The sequence below is a fragment of the Macaca fascicularis genome, chromosome X (assembly GCF_037993035.2).
Source record: "Macaca fascicularis isolate 582-1 chromosome X, T2T-MFA8v1.1".
NCBI lineage: Eukaryota > Metazoa > Chordata > Mammalia > Primates > Cercopithecidae > Macaca > Macaca fascicularis.
The window spans coordinates 161,929,292-161,945,215 of record NC_088395.1 but is presented as its reverse complement, the minus strand read 5'-3'; the positions used below and the strand labels follow the sequence as shown (position 1 = coordinate 161,945,215).

At 37.9% G+C, this 15,924-nt stretch overlaps 1 protein-coding gene across 3 annotated transcripts in view; it reads right to left on the bottom strand.

The window, feature by feature from the left end:
• Positions 1–15,924, bottom strand: part of VAMP7 (vesicle associated membrane protein 7) — a 59,036-nt gene that overhangs the window by 37,008 nt on the left and 6,104 nt on the right. The window contains exons 2-5 of one of the 3 annotated variants that reach the window (XM_005595067.5): positions 13,982–14,157; positions 8,144–8,201; positions 5,585–5,722; positions 3,293–3,383 (exon numbers count right to left, since the gene is read on the bottom strand). In XM_005595067.5, the coding sequence (XP_005595124.1) occupies positions 3,293–3,383; positions 5,585–5,722; positions 8,144–8,201; positions 13,982–13,986 (292 nt within the window). In that variant the 5' untranslated portion in view covers positions 13,987–14,157. The remainder of the gene's footprint in view (positions 1–3,292; positions 3,384–5,584; positions 5,723–8,143; positions 8,202–13,981; positions 14,158–15,924) is intronic. The other 2 variants (XM_005595064.4, XM_074029753.1) reach the window with 2 other exon arrangements.

The window sequence follows — 15,924 nt, the reverse complement described above, 5'->3', positions numbered from 1 at the left end:
TCTATTCGCAAGTAGCATGATTCTATATAGAGAAAATCCTAAGGAAACTATTAAAAAGTTATTAGAACTAATAAATGAGAACAACAAGGTTGTATGATAGAAGACCAATTTATAAAAATCAATAAAATTTCTATACATTGGTACTGAACAATCCAAAAATGAAACAGAAAAATTCCATTTACAATAGCATAAAAAAAAATACTTAGGAACAAGGCAAGAAGGATGTTAGAAGAGATATTGTTAAAGAAAAATTATTCTGATACTTGTTAAAAAATGGTAAGGCAGATTTTGAGATTACTGCAATAGAGGTCAAGGCTATCACAATGGAGGGGAGAGATTGAGCTCAACTCCTAATGCAACCAAGACCAGTGGGGATTTGTGGCCTATGAACAGAGTGAGGGGGTCAGAAGATGGAAAATTACTAAGAGGAGACATCAAGGGCAAGGGCATTCTCTCTAAACTGGCCTAACAGGATTCCTGCTAAAAGCTGGCTGGACTTATATATCAAATATAGGGGATGAGGAACTTGATCAAGGGTGGGGTATTAGCAGGATTCTTTGCTAAGACTTCCTTAGGCAGGCCAAGGATAGAGCCCAAGGATGAGACCTAGTTTAAAAGAGTGCTCAGAGGAACTTGTCTAAAACTTGGTGAAGCAGAGTCTTTGTCATGTAAGACTTGCATACTGAAAACTATAAAACATTGTTGGAAAAAATTAAAGAAAATCTAAATGAATAGGAAGAAAGCCCATGTTCATGGATCAAAAGTTTAATATTGTTAAAATGGCTCCCCTAATTGATCTATAGATTCAACACAATCCCTATCAAAATCCCAGATAGCTTTTTTTTGCAGAAATTGACAAGCTCATCCTAAAGTTCAGGAAAATGAAAGGTACCCAGAATAGTCAAGGTAATTTTGAGAAAGAATAAAGTTTGAAGACTAATATTTCCTGATTTTAAAACTACAAAGCTATAATAATCATGACAGCCTGGTACTGGCATAAAGATAAATTGAACAGAATTGAAGGTCCAGAAATAAAGCCATACATCCATTGATAACTAATTTTTTATAAGAATGCTAAGATCATTCAACAGGGAAAGAAAAGCCTTTTCAGCAAATGGTTCTGGAACAACTGTATATACATACTCAAGATAGTTAAGTTGGATCTCTTCTGTATTCCATACATAAACATTAACTCAAAATAGATCACAGACCTAAATGTAAGAGTTAAAACTAGTCTTAGAAGAAAACAAAGGAGTAAATCTCCATGATCTTGGTTTAGGCAATGGTTTCTTAGATATGATATTCAAAGCACAAACAACTAAAGAAAAAAATAAATGGAACCTCATAAAAACTGTTGTGCTTCAAAGAACACCATCAAGAAAATGAAAATACAACCCACAGAATAGAGCAAAATATTTGAAAATCATGTATCTGATAAGGGTCTAGTATCCAGAATATATAAAGTACTCTTATAGCTCAACCATAAAAAGACAAATCACCCACTTAAAAACAACGAAGTATTTTTAAATAGACATTTCTCCAAAGGTAAAGAAAATATACAAATGGGCCATAAGCACATGAAAAAATGCTCAACATCATTAGTCACCAGGGAAATGCAAATCAAAATCACAATAAAATACCATTTCATTAGACTGGGTATAATCAAAAAAGATACATTTTGGCAACAATGTGGAGAAATCAGAATCCTCATACATTGCTATTAGGAATGTATAATGGTACAGTCACTTTAAGAAAGTTTGGCCCTTCCTCAAAATGTTGAAGAGTTGCCATGTGATCCAGCAATTCTATTCCTAGGTATGTAAACAAGAGAACCAAAAACATATATATATATATGCTCACACAAAAACTTGTACACAAATGTTCATAGCAGCATTATTTATAATAACTAGACCATGAACTAATGACTAGATACATAAAATACATTAATGCAATGGAATTATTAGTCATACAAGAGAAGTACTGATTTATGCTATGACATGAATGAACCTCACAATCATTATGCTAAGTGAACGAAGACACAAAAGGCCACATGTTACAAGATTCCATTTATACAAAATGTCAAGAATAGGCAAATTTATGAAGATGAAAAGGGAATTAATTGTTGCTTAGGTCTGAGAGTTGAGGAGAAATGAAGAGTAACTGCAAATGAGTACAGGGTTTCATTTAGGGATGATAAAAACGTTACAAAATTGATTGCACCAATGGTTGCACAATTCTGTGAATATAGTAACCACTGACTATACTTGAAATGGGTGAATTATATGATATGTGAATTATATTTCAATTAAGCTGTTAAAAAAATGAAAGGGAATTAACTGGGAATGTTCTTGTCACATTTTAAATTTGCTGTTTCTGTAACTCTAAAAATAAGTCATTTAAAAGGAGTTGATTAAAAATGTTGATTTTTCTGGACACTTTATGCGACTGCAATAAATAATATTGTAGCAATTGTCTGCCTCCACTTTCAGGCAAAATAAATACATTTGGTGACCAAAAAAAAGAGTAAAACAAATAGTAGTTGTCTCAACAGATTCTCTAGTCTCTATCTAGATATATAATTAAAACTAAAATCAAAGGAAATCACTTTAAATAGCTGAGACATACATATCAAGAACCACAAAAATGTTTCCGCATTTTGATTGTTAATTCCATTCCTGATAATTAATCTCAAGAAAATAAGAAAAACATAATAGGCACAAAGACATAACAGTACTGTTACTATAGCATAAACTTCTACATCAGTCCTACTTAACAGTGTTTGCAACTGGTTGACTAAGTCTCTAAGCATACTGTTCAGGCTAATTGACATTATTTTCATAGCAAGAGGGCCTCAATGAAGGAAGCACAACATTGATTGACATTCTTCAGCAAGCTCCTTATCTGGTTGCAAAACAGCACTCTGAGTAACACTGTGCTAAAGAACCCATGCATCCAAAATTCAGGCAAGGTTAGGTAACCTGTGATACATTAACTCAGCGAAATACTGTATGACCAAACTGACCAAATTATTCTAAACTGCTGAATTATCATAAGGTTCTTAGAAATTAGTCTCGCTAAGCAAAGTAATAAATTTAGAATGAAGAATAGTTGCAAGGACAAAGAAGAAACCATTTGCACAAGCAGACAGTATCATAGGTGTCTCAGCTGACAATTAACTCCCAATGGTAAGAATAAGGAAGTGCTATTTTGGCTTCTCTAGAATAATTTGACCCCAGTCAAGTAATCTTTATTATTTTTGCCCACATGTATGAAACTATGCCATGAAACATACCTATGTTTCTGACCATGATTCCTTTCAGTTCATCCACTTGGGCTTGAGTCTCCATCACTTTGTCTAGGCCCTTATTCTCAGAGTGATGCTTCTATAAGAAAATAAGTTTTAACTTACGGTACCCAGACATTATTTACAATAGGAAAACATAAATAAAGGGAATGACAATTTACACTGAGGAATGCTATAAAATTATGTCTCTATTGATATAAAAGATACATGTCACTTCACTGGAAAAATGTTACAATACCCAGGAAAAAATACGGGCAGCATAAAAAAATGCTTCTATACAAACTATAAGTATATAGTCTAAAAATTACCTTATTTTAAATAAAATAAAATAAATATTATATCAAATATACATGTGACTTATGGGGCAGAGATTTGGGGGCATATATAATCTGTGCTCAGACAAGGAAGAAAGGAGAAAAAAGACTGTAGTTGGGGCAGTGGGGGAAAGAATGCTGCAAAATCGTTCCCCACTTCTTGAGTATGATGAGGTAGGGGCTGGCCCAGCTTCTTAGCATCTGTTCTTGTATCTGCCAGGATCACAACATATAAACTATTTTTATTGGCTTCTCACAGGATCTAGAATCTAAGACACTGATAATTTATATTTTGAAATTATTATCCATAGCTAGCAATTACGGGATGCTTAATACACAATGTTCCAGTCATTTCATTGTGTTAAGTGCTTCAAACGGGATATTACTTAATCCACCCCAAAACTCTATGAAACGATGCTATTATTATCTCTATTTACAGATGAAGGAACAGGTAGAGATTTTGTTCAGAAGGTCACACAGATCTGGAGCTAATGACAAATTGGTTAATTTGAAAGTATTGTTTCTAGCTGACCCTATTTACTTTTGACTAAGCACTGGTATTTTTGTTGTTGGTAGTGTTTTATACAGTTATACATAGATGAACATTTCCTAGTGGGGAGTATGAAACAAACCAACTGCTTGACTAATAAAGGTTTATAAGTAACCAATTTAAAAAGCCTTTATTGCCAGAAGAGTATGTGTGTGCCTGTGTGTATAAAATTTAGAAATGTAATACTCAGTATTAAAAACACAAGAGAAGTGAAAGTATTCAATTACAATACATCATTTTTTTAAACTCACAACAAAATCATACCTAGAGCTTAGGTCTTTATACTCAAATAGTTTCGTGGATAAAAGGGAAGCATTTTGAAAGGTGTCTGACATCATGAAAATATAAATTAAAACCACAATGAGATACCATTACGCATCAACTGGAATGGCAAAACTTAAGACCACATCAAGTATTGGCAAGGATGCAGAGACACTGGAACTGCTGGTGAGAATATAAAATGGTACAACCACTTTGGAAAAAAAAAGTGATGATTTTTTTTTTTAATTACACACCACCTACCACATGACCCAGCAATTCCATTCCTAGGTATTTATCAAAGAGAAATAAAAACATATGTCTACACAAAGACATACATGGAGATTCACAGCAGCTTTATTCATGATAGCTGAAAACTGGAAGCAACCCAAATATCCAGCAACAGGTAAACGGATAAACAAATTGTGGTATATGCATATACTACTACTTAGCAAAAAGGGCGACAAACTACTGATTTATACAACATGGAAGAATATCAAAAGCCTTACACTGAGTGAAACAATCAAGACACAAAAAAGTACATACTGTATGATTCTATTTACAGAAAGTTCTATAAAAGACAAAATTAATTTATAGTGATAGAAAACAGATCAGTGGTTGCCTGGGGCAGAGTGTGGGGGAGGGGACCGACATAAGGGAATTTTTAGGGAGATTAAAATGCTGTCTTGAGTACAGTGGTATTTCACAGGTATAAACACATGTAAAACCTCACGAAGCTGATAATTATGGACTCATACAGATGAAGAGAGTTTCAAATTATTAATTTGGGTTGTTAGAAAATTAAATTTGCCTCATGGAAGGGTAGAAGGTTTATGTACAGGTTAAAAGATCATTTGGCATGTTGAACACATTTAAGCATCAGATGGGTAGTTGAACTAGATGATCTTTAATGCTCTTCCGATCATGAGACACTATGACCACTATTAATAGAGAATACAGAGATAATAAAGAATATCACTGTTTTCTACCCTAAAATTGCTCCTTTACATTTTTTTTAATCAGGCAAGTTTTATTATGTTGACTTACAGTAACACAATCAGAAAACTATATTGCAGGTCAGGGCCCCCTAGATTCATAGCATTTGAAGGTAATAAAGAAGATAAAAATCAAAATACCTTATCCTGAGAAAGATCTTACCAGCTGTGCAGCCAAGACACTGGAGAACTCGCTATTCATGGCATATGGAAGTGCTGTCTGTGCTCTTGAACCATAAGTAGTCTGGAACCTCTTCTTTATCTCATTCAGAAAATTAAAGGCTCGAGAACGTTCAAAATCCTGAAAAGAGATCAACACAGAACTCACATTTAGAAAGTAAACAAAGATGATGTGAGTGATTAAGAACAACAATAAAAAATAGCTAACATTGATTGAGCAATGATTCTATGAGGAGGAACTAGCAATGATCCTATCTTAAAGATAAGTAAAGGAAGGCCCTGAAAAAGTAACTAACTTGTCCAAAGGTCCAACAACTAGTAAATGAAAGAGCTGAGAGTGAATCCAGATATATCCGGTCATTGACAACTGAAGATAATGATAATTATCAACTTCTTGACATCAGGAATTGGGTTTTACTTCCTCCATATATTTTACAGGATCTATTAGAAGGCCCAGCACAAGAATATGTTTAATAAATCCCATAATAATCATACAGTCTTTCATACACACAGATAATACTACTGATATTAACTTCAAATTGAATTTTTTCAATAGTGGTGGTACATTTGAAAAGATCAAGTGACATACTCATGTCTAATCTCAGCCAGCCAAAAATTATGTGTGTTCTCTAGAAGAATACCTTAGAGGAAAAAAATGAATGTGTGTATGTGTGTTTATGTATGTATGTGTATGTGTGTATCAAATTACAGCTCAAGAAATACGAGGCTCGACTCTGACTATCCCAGATTTCATTATTATTTTTTATCTACTCCAAGCTCTTTCACATCAGTCATTTCACATATAGCTGGATTTTTTTCTACTTTTGGAAAATATTGTGAAGCCAGAGATAAAAATCATTGTGATGATCACTATGGTTGACAGTCATTTCCCTTTCACCCAAGATGCTTAGTCTAAGCCGAGGGTTCTTAAATTGGGGTCAATGGTCCAAATTCAAGGGGCCCTTGTACTTGGATAGAAAAAAAGATCATCACATCATTATTTTTATCAATTGTTAACTTATATTTCAATTGTGAATATAGGTAGTATATTCATAACCAAGGTAGTATTAACAGTACCTGTAACTATCACCAACAGAAATCTTTTTTCATATACCATCACAGTTATAGATATCTCAAAATATTGTTAACACCCATCACATCAAGATTATTAGTTATTAGACCCACGACTAGACCTTGTTAATGAGTTAATAAAGAAGCATATATATGACTACATCAAGTTTTTAAAATATTTTGAAAACTACATATATATATATTTCAATACAACTGGCTTTGTTAGAATTGTGTGTGTTTTATACATTTAAAAGCATTCTGGAAAAGGAAAATTAAAAAAAGAAAACAAAAGCATTCTGGGAGTGTTCCACAAGTGACGAGTCTGTGATACAACAAAGATTAGGAACCCTGATCTATGGCAACCATGCCAATTCCATGTCTCTTTGTCAGTAGACAGTTTAGAAATGAGCATGCAGCCAATAAGACATGAAAGGAAGTTCACTTTGAAAGAAGGGGGAGGGGAGGGCATGCAGCTGGGAAAAGCTTCCTCATTCCTACAATAAGACACTCAAGAAGACACAGTCCCTCTTCTCTGGACATGAATAAATAAGTATGTAGCTCTACATAACCATAATGGCAACCTGTCTGGGAAGAAGGAGACACGGAGGAAAGCAGAGAAGAGAAAGGACCTTAATGACATCATTAAGTTACTGAGAATTTTGGGCTGAGAGCCGACAGTCATACCTAGCCAATGTAAACTACAGGTTTATATAGCTGATCATAATGTACTGTAATTTTGTTTTTCCAAAGTTCACACACATGAAAGAATTCATTAACTACTGATAGAAGGAATGACGTTATCTAATTTAACATTCCAGGTAAACAATTTTTGAGAGGTTTTGATATCAAAGAATTATAATTATGAACACCAATTCTCACTACAAAATAGAATATAGAAGTTGCAACAGGCTAAGCTAAAACTCTACCAAAATCGAACTGATTTGCACATACCGCAGTATCAAGTTTTCTTATCATTTGCTGCTCTATATGACAAATGCAAAATATTAACAATTCCAGCTATGTAAAGTTCGCATCACCTTTGCCCACCATAGGTACAGATCAGCAGTCCCCAACCTTTTTGGCACCAGGGACCGGTTTTGTAGAAGACAATTTTTCCAAGGACTGGGGGAGGGGGAATGTTTTCGGGATGAAACTGTTCCACCTCAGATCATCAGGCATTAGTTAGATTCTCATAAGGAGCATGCAACCTAGATCCCTCGGATGTATAGTTCATCACAGGGTTCGCACTCATATGAGAATCTAATGCTGCTGCTGATCTGATAGGAGGTGGAACTCAGGTGGTAATGCTCATAGGCCACTCACCTCCTGCTATGTGGTCTGGTTCCTAACAAGCCACAGACCTGTACCAGTCTGCAGCCTGGGGGTTGGGGACCCCTGGTGTAGATAATAAAGAACTGGCTGTATTAATAGTACACATAGTTAAATAGCAATATGTCTTCAAGTTACTTACATCATCAGTGATACAAAGATATACAATCCTGTCTTGGCAGATGTAATGAAACAAATAACTGTAGAATAAAAGATATAAAACTTACTGTGGTTATAAGCAACATCACTTTTACTTCTATCTTCTATCTATGTATAAGCAAGTTCAGTACTGCCAATGTCACCACATTACTTACGGATACAGTCTATTCTCCCTCTTCCCCTTCCCAATATACCTGTTTCTTTCAAGTCAAACTGAGAGAAGTAAATAAGAAATAAAAGGAAGATCTCTATTCTAGCTACATAGCACAACAGCATGTGTATTACCCATTAGAACCACAGCTGCAAAAGCATAATTGGACTCTCAAAGCATGAACAAGAGATGACATCTTAGGAGGAGCATGTAATTAAGATTAACCCCCAATAGGCCATATGGTTTTCTTTGCCATATGGTTTTCTTTGCTTTTTCCTAAGTTCTTAAAGCAAACATCTTTTCTACCAAATTCTCAACATTTGAGTACCTACTTTGAGTTAGTTACTGTGCTGGAAGTTGACGATACAAAAAAGCAAAACCACCAACTCCCAGTCTTCACAGGGATCACAGTATAAGAAATTACAGTGCAGCATGGCAAACAGGATGACAGGAAAGTTAAAGGCAGTACATGGTGCTCTGGGGACATATTAATAGATGAGGCACGAAATGGAGATTTGCCAAAGGGTAACCAGAAAGACTTCCTGAAACAAGTGATGTCTGATTTAAGACCTGAAGAATAAGTAACAGACGGCAAGGTAAAGAGTGAGTGAAAGGCCAGGTGTGGTGGTTCATGCCTGTAATCCTAGCACTTTGGGAGGCTGAGGCAGGCAGATTGCTTGAGCTCAGGAATTCAAGACCAGCCTGGGCAACATGGCAAAATCCCATCTCTACAGAAAATACAAAAATTAGCCAGGCATGGTGGCGCACGCCTATAGTCCCAGCTACTCGGGAGGCTGAGGCAGGAGGATCACTGGAACCCAGGAAGTTGAGGCTGTAGTAAGCCGAGACTGCGCCACTGCATTCCAGCCTGGGTAACAAAGTGAGACCCTGTTTCAAAAACAACAACAACAAAAAAAAGTCAGCGAAGAGTTTTTCCAGAGAGGAAGCAGCAAGCATAAGGGCCTAGAGATAAAATAGCACATAATAGATTTAGGAAAGTAAAATCGGCTCACATGACTAGAGTACAGAATGTGAAGAAAAGGTAAATTATCTGGACAGACGAGGCTAGACAAGTCAGCAAAAACCAGGTTATACAAGACTTTATAAACCACACTGTGCATTATCCTAAGAATAATGAACAAGCATCCAAAGGTTTTAGCCTAGGGAGGCTGTGATCAGATTTGCACTTTAAAAAGGACACAGTGGCTAGAGTGTGGAAAACTGACTCAAAGGAGGACCAGACAGGAGACTACTGCAGTATACCGGGTAAGAAATGAGGAGGGAAATAAACTAAAGTAGAACGGGTAATAAAGAAAAAGGGACAGAGCAGATAGAAGGCAGCATTTATAGAACTTGGTGACTGGCATGAGACAGGTTAACTAAATTTTGCCTCCCAGATTTATACCTTGGGCAAGTGGATAGATAGGGGTACCTGTTGAATTATATTAATGTTCACAGAGGACTGACATGAATTACAAGGAGATACAGGAACTCAGGCAAAATCTTTTCCTCTAACACTCTAAAACTATTTGCACCATTTCCACCAATGACTTCCACATTGCCATATCCAGTGGCTCTCTCTGAAACATATGATAGTGTTGACCACTTTCTTTTGGAAAGTGTTTTCTCTTCACTAGATTTCTTGACATCAGGTTTGCCTGGTGCTATAGACTGAACTGTGCCCTTTCAAAATTCATATGTTATAGTGTGACTATATTTGGAGACAAGGCCTTAGGGAGGCACTTAAGATCAGATGAGGTCATGAGGGTGGGGTCCTCATGACGGGATTAGTGGCTTTGAAAAAGAGGAAGAAAGAGATCACTCTCTTTCCACCACCTGAGAACACAGCAAGAAGGTAGCCATCTGCCAGCCAGGAAGAAGGCCCTCATCAAGAACTGAATCGGTGGGCACCTCACCCAGTCTCCAGAACTGTGAGAAACAAGTATCTGTTGTTTAAGCCACTCAGTCTATGGTATTTTGTTACAGCAGCCCAAGCAGGCTAATATACCTGGTTTATATCATAGTCCCTTTCCCTCTACACTAACGTTTTCTAGCTTCATTAGCCTCCTGCTTTTTTCACACTTACTCCCTGGAGGGCAGCACGCATTCTCATGTTTTGTTGTTGTTTTCAGCTACCACAATTGTGCTAATGATTCCCAAATCTAGATCTGACCTATCTCCTGAGCTCCAGGACGACCTACACTACTGTCTACTAGACATATCCAACTAGACATACCATAGACAGCTTAAACATGACATGCCCAAAATGAAAGTCATCACTTTACCCATAAAATTTGTTTCTCCTAAACCAGACTTGTGAGTCACTTGGTGCACAGGCCACAAAAGGTAGCAAGGTATGATCCCTGCCATCAAGAAGCCTACAGTCAGGGTACAGAGATAAACAATCATTTCAATTATAATACAGTCTGAGGCCGGACACGGTGGCTCATGCCTGTAATCCCAGCACTTTGGGAGTCTGAAGTGGGTGGATCAACTGAGGTCAGGAGTTTGAGACCAGCCTGGCCAACGTGGTGAAACCCCATCTCTACTAAAAATACAAAAATTAGCCAGGCATGCTGGCGCGCACCTGCCATCCCAGTTACTCAGGAGGCTGAGGTGGGAGAATCACTTGAACCCAGGAAGTGAAGGTTGTGGTGAGCTGAGATTGCGCCACTGCACTCCAGCCTGGGCAACAAGAGTGAAACTCCATCTCAAAAAAAAAATAAAACATAAAATAATAATAATAATAATAATACAATGTGATAAGTGTTACAATATGAACAAATTAGATGCTATGTAGACACATAAAAAGAGTGTCTGATTGGGGTGACTGACTCAGTGTTAGTGTTCAGGGGTTTCTGGAAAAGGAAACATCTAAGTTCAGGAACCCGAAGTGAGATTTTTTAAAAAGTAAGCAGATAAATATATTCCAGTAAAAGGTAACAGCTATTGCAAAGGCTAGGAAGAGAGAAAGAACCTAGCATTGAACTGCAAATGGCTACGTATGGCTGGAAAGCAAAACTGAGGACTAAAGTAGTAAAAGATGAGCCCAGAGAAGGAAAAAGTGGCAGATCTTGAAGAATATTCCAAGTCCTGTTAAGGAATTTTACCTTGAGGGCAGACAGTATCTGTTGAACATGATCAGAACTGCCCTTTTAGAGGCATTAAACTACAAATTAAGAAAGTATTTCGCTTGGGACCTGTAAAGTGAGCAAAAGTTTACATGGAGGCTTAAGAGGAGAACAACATTCCTAGAAGATAACAAAAGCATGAAAAAAGGTACCAAAGCTCAAAATAACACAGCTAGATCAGAGGCACAGGTAGAGAGGCATGGCAGACAGATAACATCTCCTTCTACTATAACTGAATTTTAATTGGATTACATATTCTATACTCTCTTAAAGCTACATATGGCTGTGACTAAATTCTGGCTCATAATACATGAGCAGAAGATATATGCCCTATTTCCCAGTCTTGCCTCTAAAAGGACTACATGTGCTTTCCCTGGACATTTTCCCAGAAGCTACCTAGAAACACAGTTTGTAAGTCTAATACATTTTTAGGGAAAGTATAAAGCCCAAATCATAAGAGGCTAGGATTATTTAACCCTTAACCTCTAGGCCCACAAACCTATGCTGGCAGGAAGAGGGCTACAAAATGTGTACAATTCCCAAAGATGATATACTCTCTAACTCCCATTTTGGATGTGGCCAGAAAGGAAGAACTTCTTGTAGAACAAAGCCAGGAGTCAGGGAAAAAAGGTGAGGGAGTTCCTCCAAGAAAGCAGAACCGTTGTCTACTGGGTTAGGCTGGGAAAGCAGGGAAAACATATGACTTATCTTTTAGTTTATGGTCAGTAGACCACAGGAGCCACACCAGGGCCTGATGGAGAGGACTGTGTACCACCTAGACATGCTGGACTTGGAGCCAAACACAGTGACTAGGTCTTTTGAGCTACCTTTCTCAGAGAAGAGGCGTATTCTATGTTTGGGAAGAAAGGTTCACTGAAATATCTGGGTGGCCAGAAGAGCAGACTGGAAGACTGCAAGTCATCCCCTGATATCCTATAACTTCCTCCAGAGTAACAGAGTTTTAGTTGAGCCTACGACTGGATAGCCAGAAGAAAATTCCTGGCCTCCCTTCTAGCTATGTTAGCTACATGACTGTGTAGTGAACAATAAGATGTAAGTAGAAACTTCTCAACAATATCAGGCCACTTCTGGGTCCTGCCTTTAAAATTACTGGGCAAGCACTGGGATATAACAAGCACCAAAGGAGCTGCCTTGGCCAGAGGTGGAAAGCACTAATCGCTTTGGGAATTAGGGAATTGGAAATGGCAGAGCCACCCCAACATCCCAAACCACTCATCTCTGGACTATCTCACTAAAATTAATACTGTATCTCGGGGGTCTCTCTCACAGTAGCTTAGAGTGGACCTTAAACTGTATAAGGGGTTAGCCATAGAAAGTAATAAGGACCTCATTCTGAGATAAGAACTAAGGAAGTAAGGCTGGGTTAAGTAAGAAAAGATTTTCAAGTGCCAATGGGGAAGGTTGAGGCACTTTTTAAAACTAACTACTAAGATTTCCCATCTATGGCCACTCTAACAGTCACCAGAGTGATCTTTCTAAAGCAAAAACTGACTGAAGGCCAGGCGCGGTGGCTCACGCTTGTAATCCCAACACTTTGAGAGGCCAAGGCAGGTGAATCACTTGAGGTCAGGAGCTTGAGACCAGCCTGGCCAACATGGTGAAACCCCGTCTCTACTAAAAATACAAAAATTAGCTGGGCGTGGTGGTACACACCTGTAATCCCAGCTCCTCAGGAGGCTAAGGCACGAGAATCATCTGAACCTGGGAGATGGAGGTTGCAGTGAGCCAAGACCACACCACTGCACTCCAGCCTGGGTGACAGAGTGAGACTCTGTCTCTAAATAAATAAATAAATAAATAAAACCTGACTGTGTCACATCCTGGCTGAAAACCTTCAATGCCTTCCCACTGCCCACAGGGTAAAGTCCAAGCTCTTAATATGGCCTACAAGGCTCTACATGACTTTTCTTCTACCCATCTCTCTTTAGCTTTATTTTCACCATCCTGGGCACCAGTCACAGAGAACAGTCTGCAATTCCCTAAATATGCCCGCCCTATGATCTCATGCCTCCATACTTCTCTACCTGCTGTTCCTTCTACTTGGAATACCATCCTCCTATCTACTACTTCCCACCCTCCCACCCTTGACATCATGGATTTGACTGCCTCCCTCATTAAACTATAACCCTTATGAGGCAAATACTACATTTCTTGTTATATCCCCAGCACCAAGCAAAGTGCCTGGCAATAGTTAAGCGCTCAGTAAATATTTACTGAAAGAACGAACAAAGGAACATTATCTATCTTATCTGAATCATTTCACATATCACACAGCTCTAGAGCAAAGTCATTTTTATATTTAACATTTCCATATCTTTCTTCAAAATAAAACAATATCACTTCAATAACAGAATAAAATAATTACAAGTTAAATTTATAAGTAACAAAACCAGATATTTTCTAAGTTGTTGAAGGTTACTATTCTGTCAGCTTATTCAAATTATGTACCTAGAAGCTTGTTTTCTGCTTTTCTACCATTCTGATTACAGTAACAGAATTCCCTTCTTTCATCCCTTACCACATGCAGAACAGAACTCACTTGCCATGTGAGTATGTTAGTTTGTTATTTTCTGAAGGTATCTTGGCCAGAATCTGCTCTGTCACCTCCAGGAAGTTTCCTCCACACCAAGCATGTTTGGCAAGGATAGTGGTCCCCCTGGCAACAACAGCAAAAAGAATCGCCATGGCTTCAGTCTATCAAAAGGAAAAAGACACAGATTTAGAATATTTATTTGACATAATCTTTCAAAAGTAACTTACTATCATTTGCCAACATACTACCTGGAGATAATATCTAACAAGGTACTATAACATGAAACTTAACAACAGACTTAACAGCAGGCTTTAATTCTACATTAAAGAATGAAGACATCTTTATGTACCTTTGCTATCTATGTGCCAGGTACCATTTTAAGTACTTTATAATTATTAATCCATTTAGTCCTCACAACTCAATGAGATTATACACTATTATGATACTTCTATTATAGATGAGAAAACTGAAGCACAAATGACTTAAATAATTTCCCCCAAATTACAGAGCTAGTAAGTGTGGAGCTGCAATTTAAACCTAGGCAGTACGGTTCTAGAGCCCATAATCTTATCCTTTTACTGTACACTGCCAGTATAAAGTCATTATCCATAATAGAAACAAAGTGAAAATAACTCAAAGCTTCCACAAGAAAGGAATGGTAAGACCCTTCATAAACAAAACATTACTAAAACAATATGGCATGAGTTTAAGATTATTTTCCTTAAGTCTGCCTATGAATATGTGCTATTATTTCCCACCTAACAAGCCCAGCTTCTCTTATTTAATGACGTAAACATAAAAAGAGATGAACAAATGCTTTACTAGTCTTCGATTAACTGTTAAACCTACTCTTATTTGTTAACATGCTCAGCACCCAACATACCAGTGGTTCTCAAACTGTAGTGGGAATACGAATCATCTTGTGTGGCAGAGTATGAGTCACTTGCTAAAAATTCAAACTCTTCGCATCACTTCCTGAAATTCTGATTCCGTAGGCCTGAGGTAGGGCCCTGGAATCTGTATTTAACACAAGTCTGTCTGGATGCAGGTGATTCACACAAATATACTTTGTGAAACACAACAGCAAACTACAAACTGCTTGAGACTAGGGAATATGCAGATTCCTTATTGCAATCCCAGCATGGAAGGACAGCACACAGAGCAGAAGGTGCTCATCTGTCTCTTGGGCTGAATGTCTCTTGGGGGTCTCTGTTTCATTCCTACTCTTGAATTGAAGTTGTTCCTCAGGGTTGTGATCTCGACCATCTTCTTTCTAGAATTCTCCTTACACATAGGTAGCAAGTTATAGTTTCCAAATTGCTGTCTTATACTTTAATTTCCCTTGATCCTAAAGCCTCCCTAACTGTGGATCCTACTGTTCTGTTTCTTTTCTTTTTTTTTGAGACAGGATCTTGCTCTGTCACCCAAGCTCCAGGCAAGAGTGCAGTGGCACAATCTCGGCTCACTGCAGCCTCCACTTCCCAGGCTCAAGTGATCCTCCTAACTCAGCCTTCGTAGTATCTGGGACTACAGGTGTGCGCCACCATACCCAGCTATTTTTGTATTTTGTTGTAGAGACAGGGTTTCACTATGTCACCCAGGCTGGTCTTGAACTCCTGGGCTCAAGAGATCCACCTGCCTTGGCCTCCCAAAGTGTTGGGATTACAGGCATGAGCCACCATGCCTGGCCCTGTTTTGTTTCTTCAAAGCATTGCTACGCATTATCTCTGCTCCTCTGCCTCCTTTTAATTCTTCTACTTACTATAATCTGGCTGTTGCCCTTAACACTCCAAAAAACCACGCTTCCTAAGGTCACCAACAGCCTTTGTGTTGCAAAATACAGTGGTTGCTTCTCTATTCTTACCTTATTTGACCTCTCAGGCAGTCAACACTGCTGACCAACCCTCCTTGAAATGCTCCTACGTCTC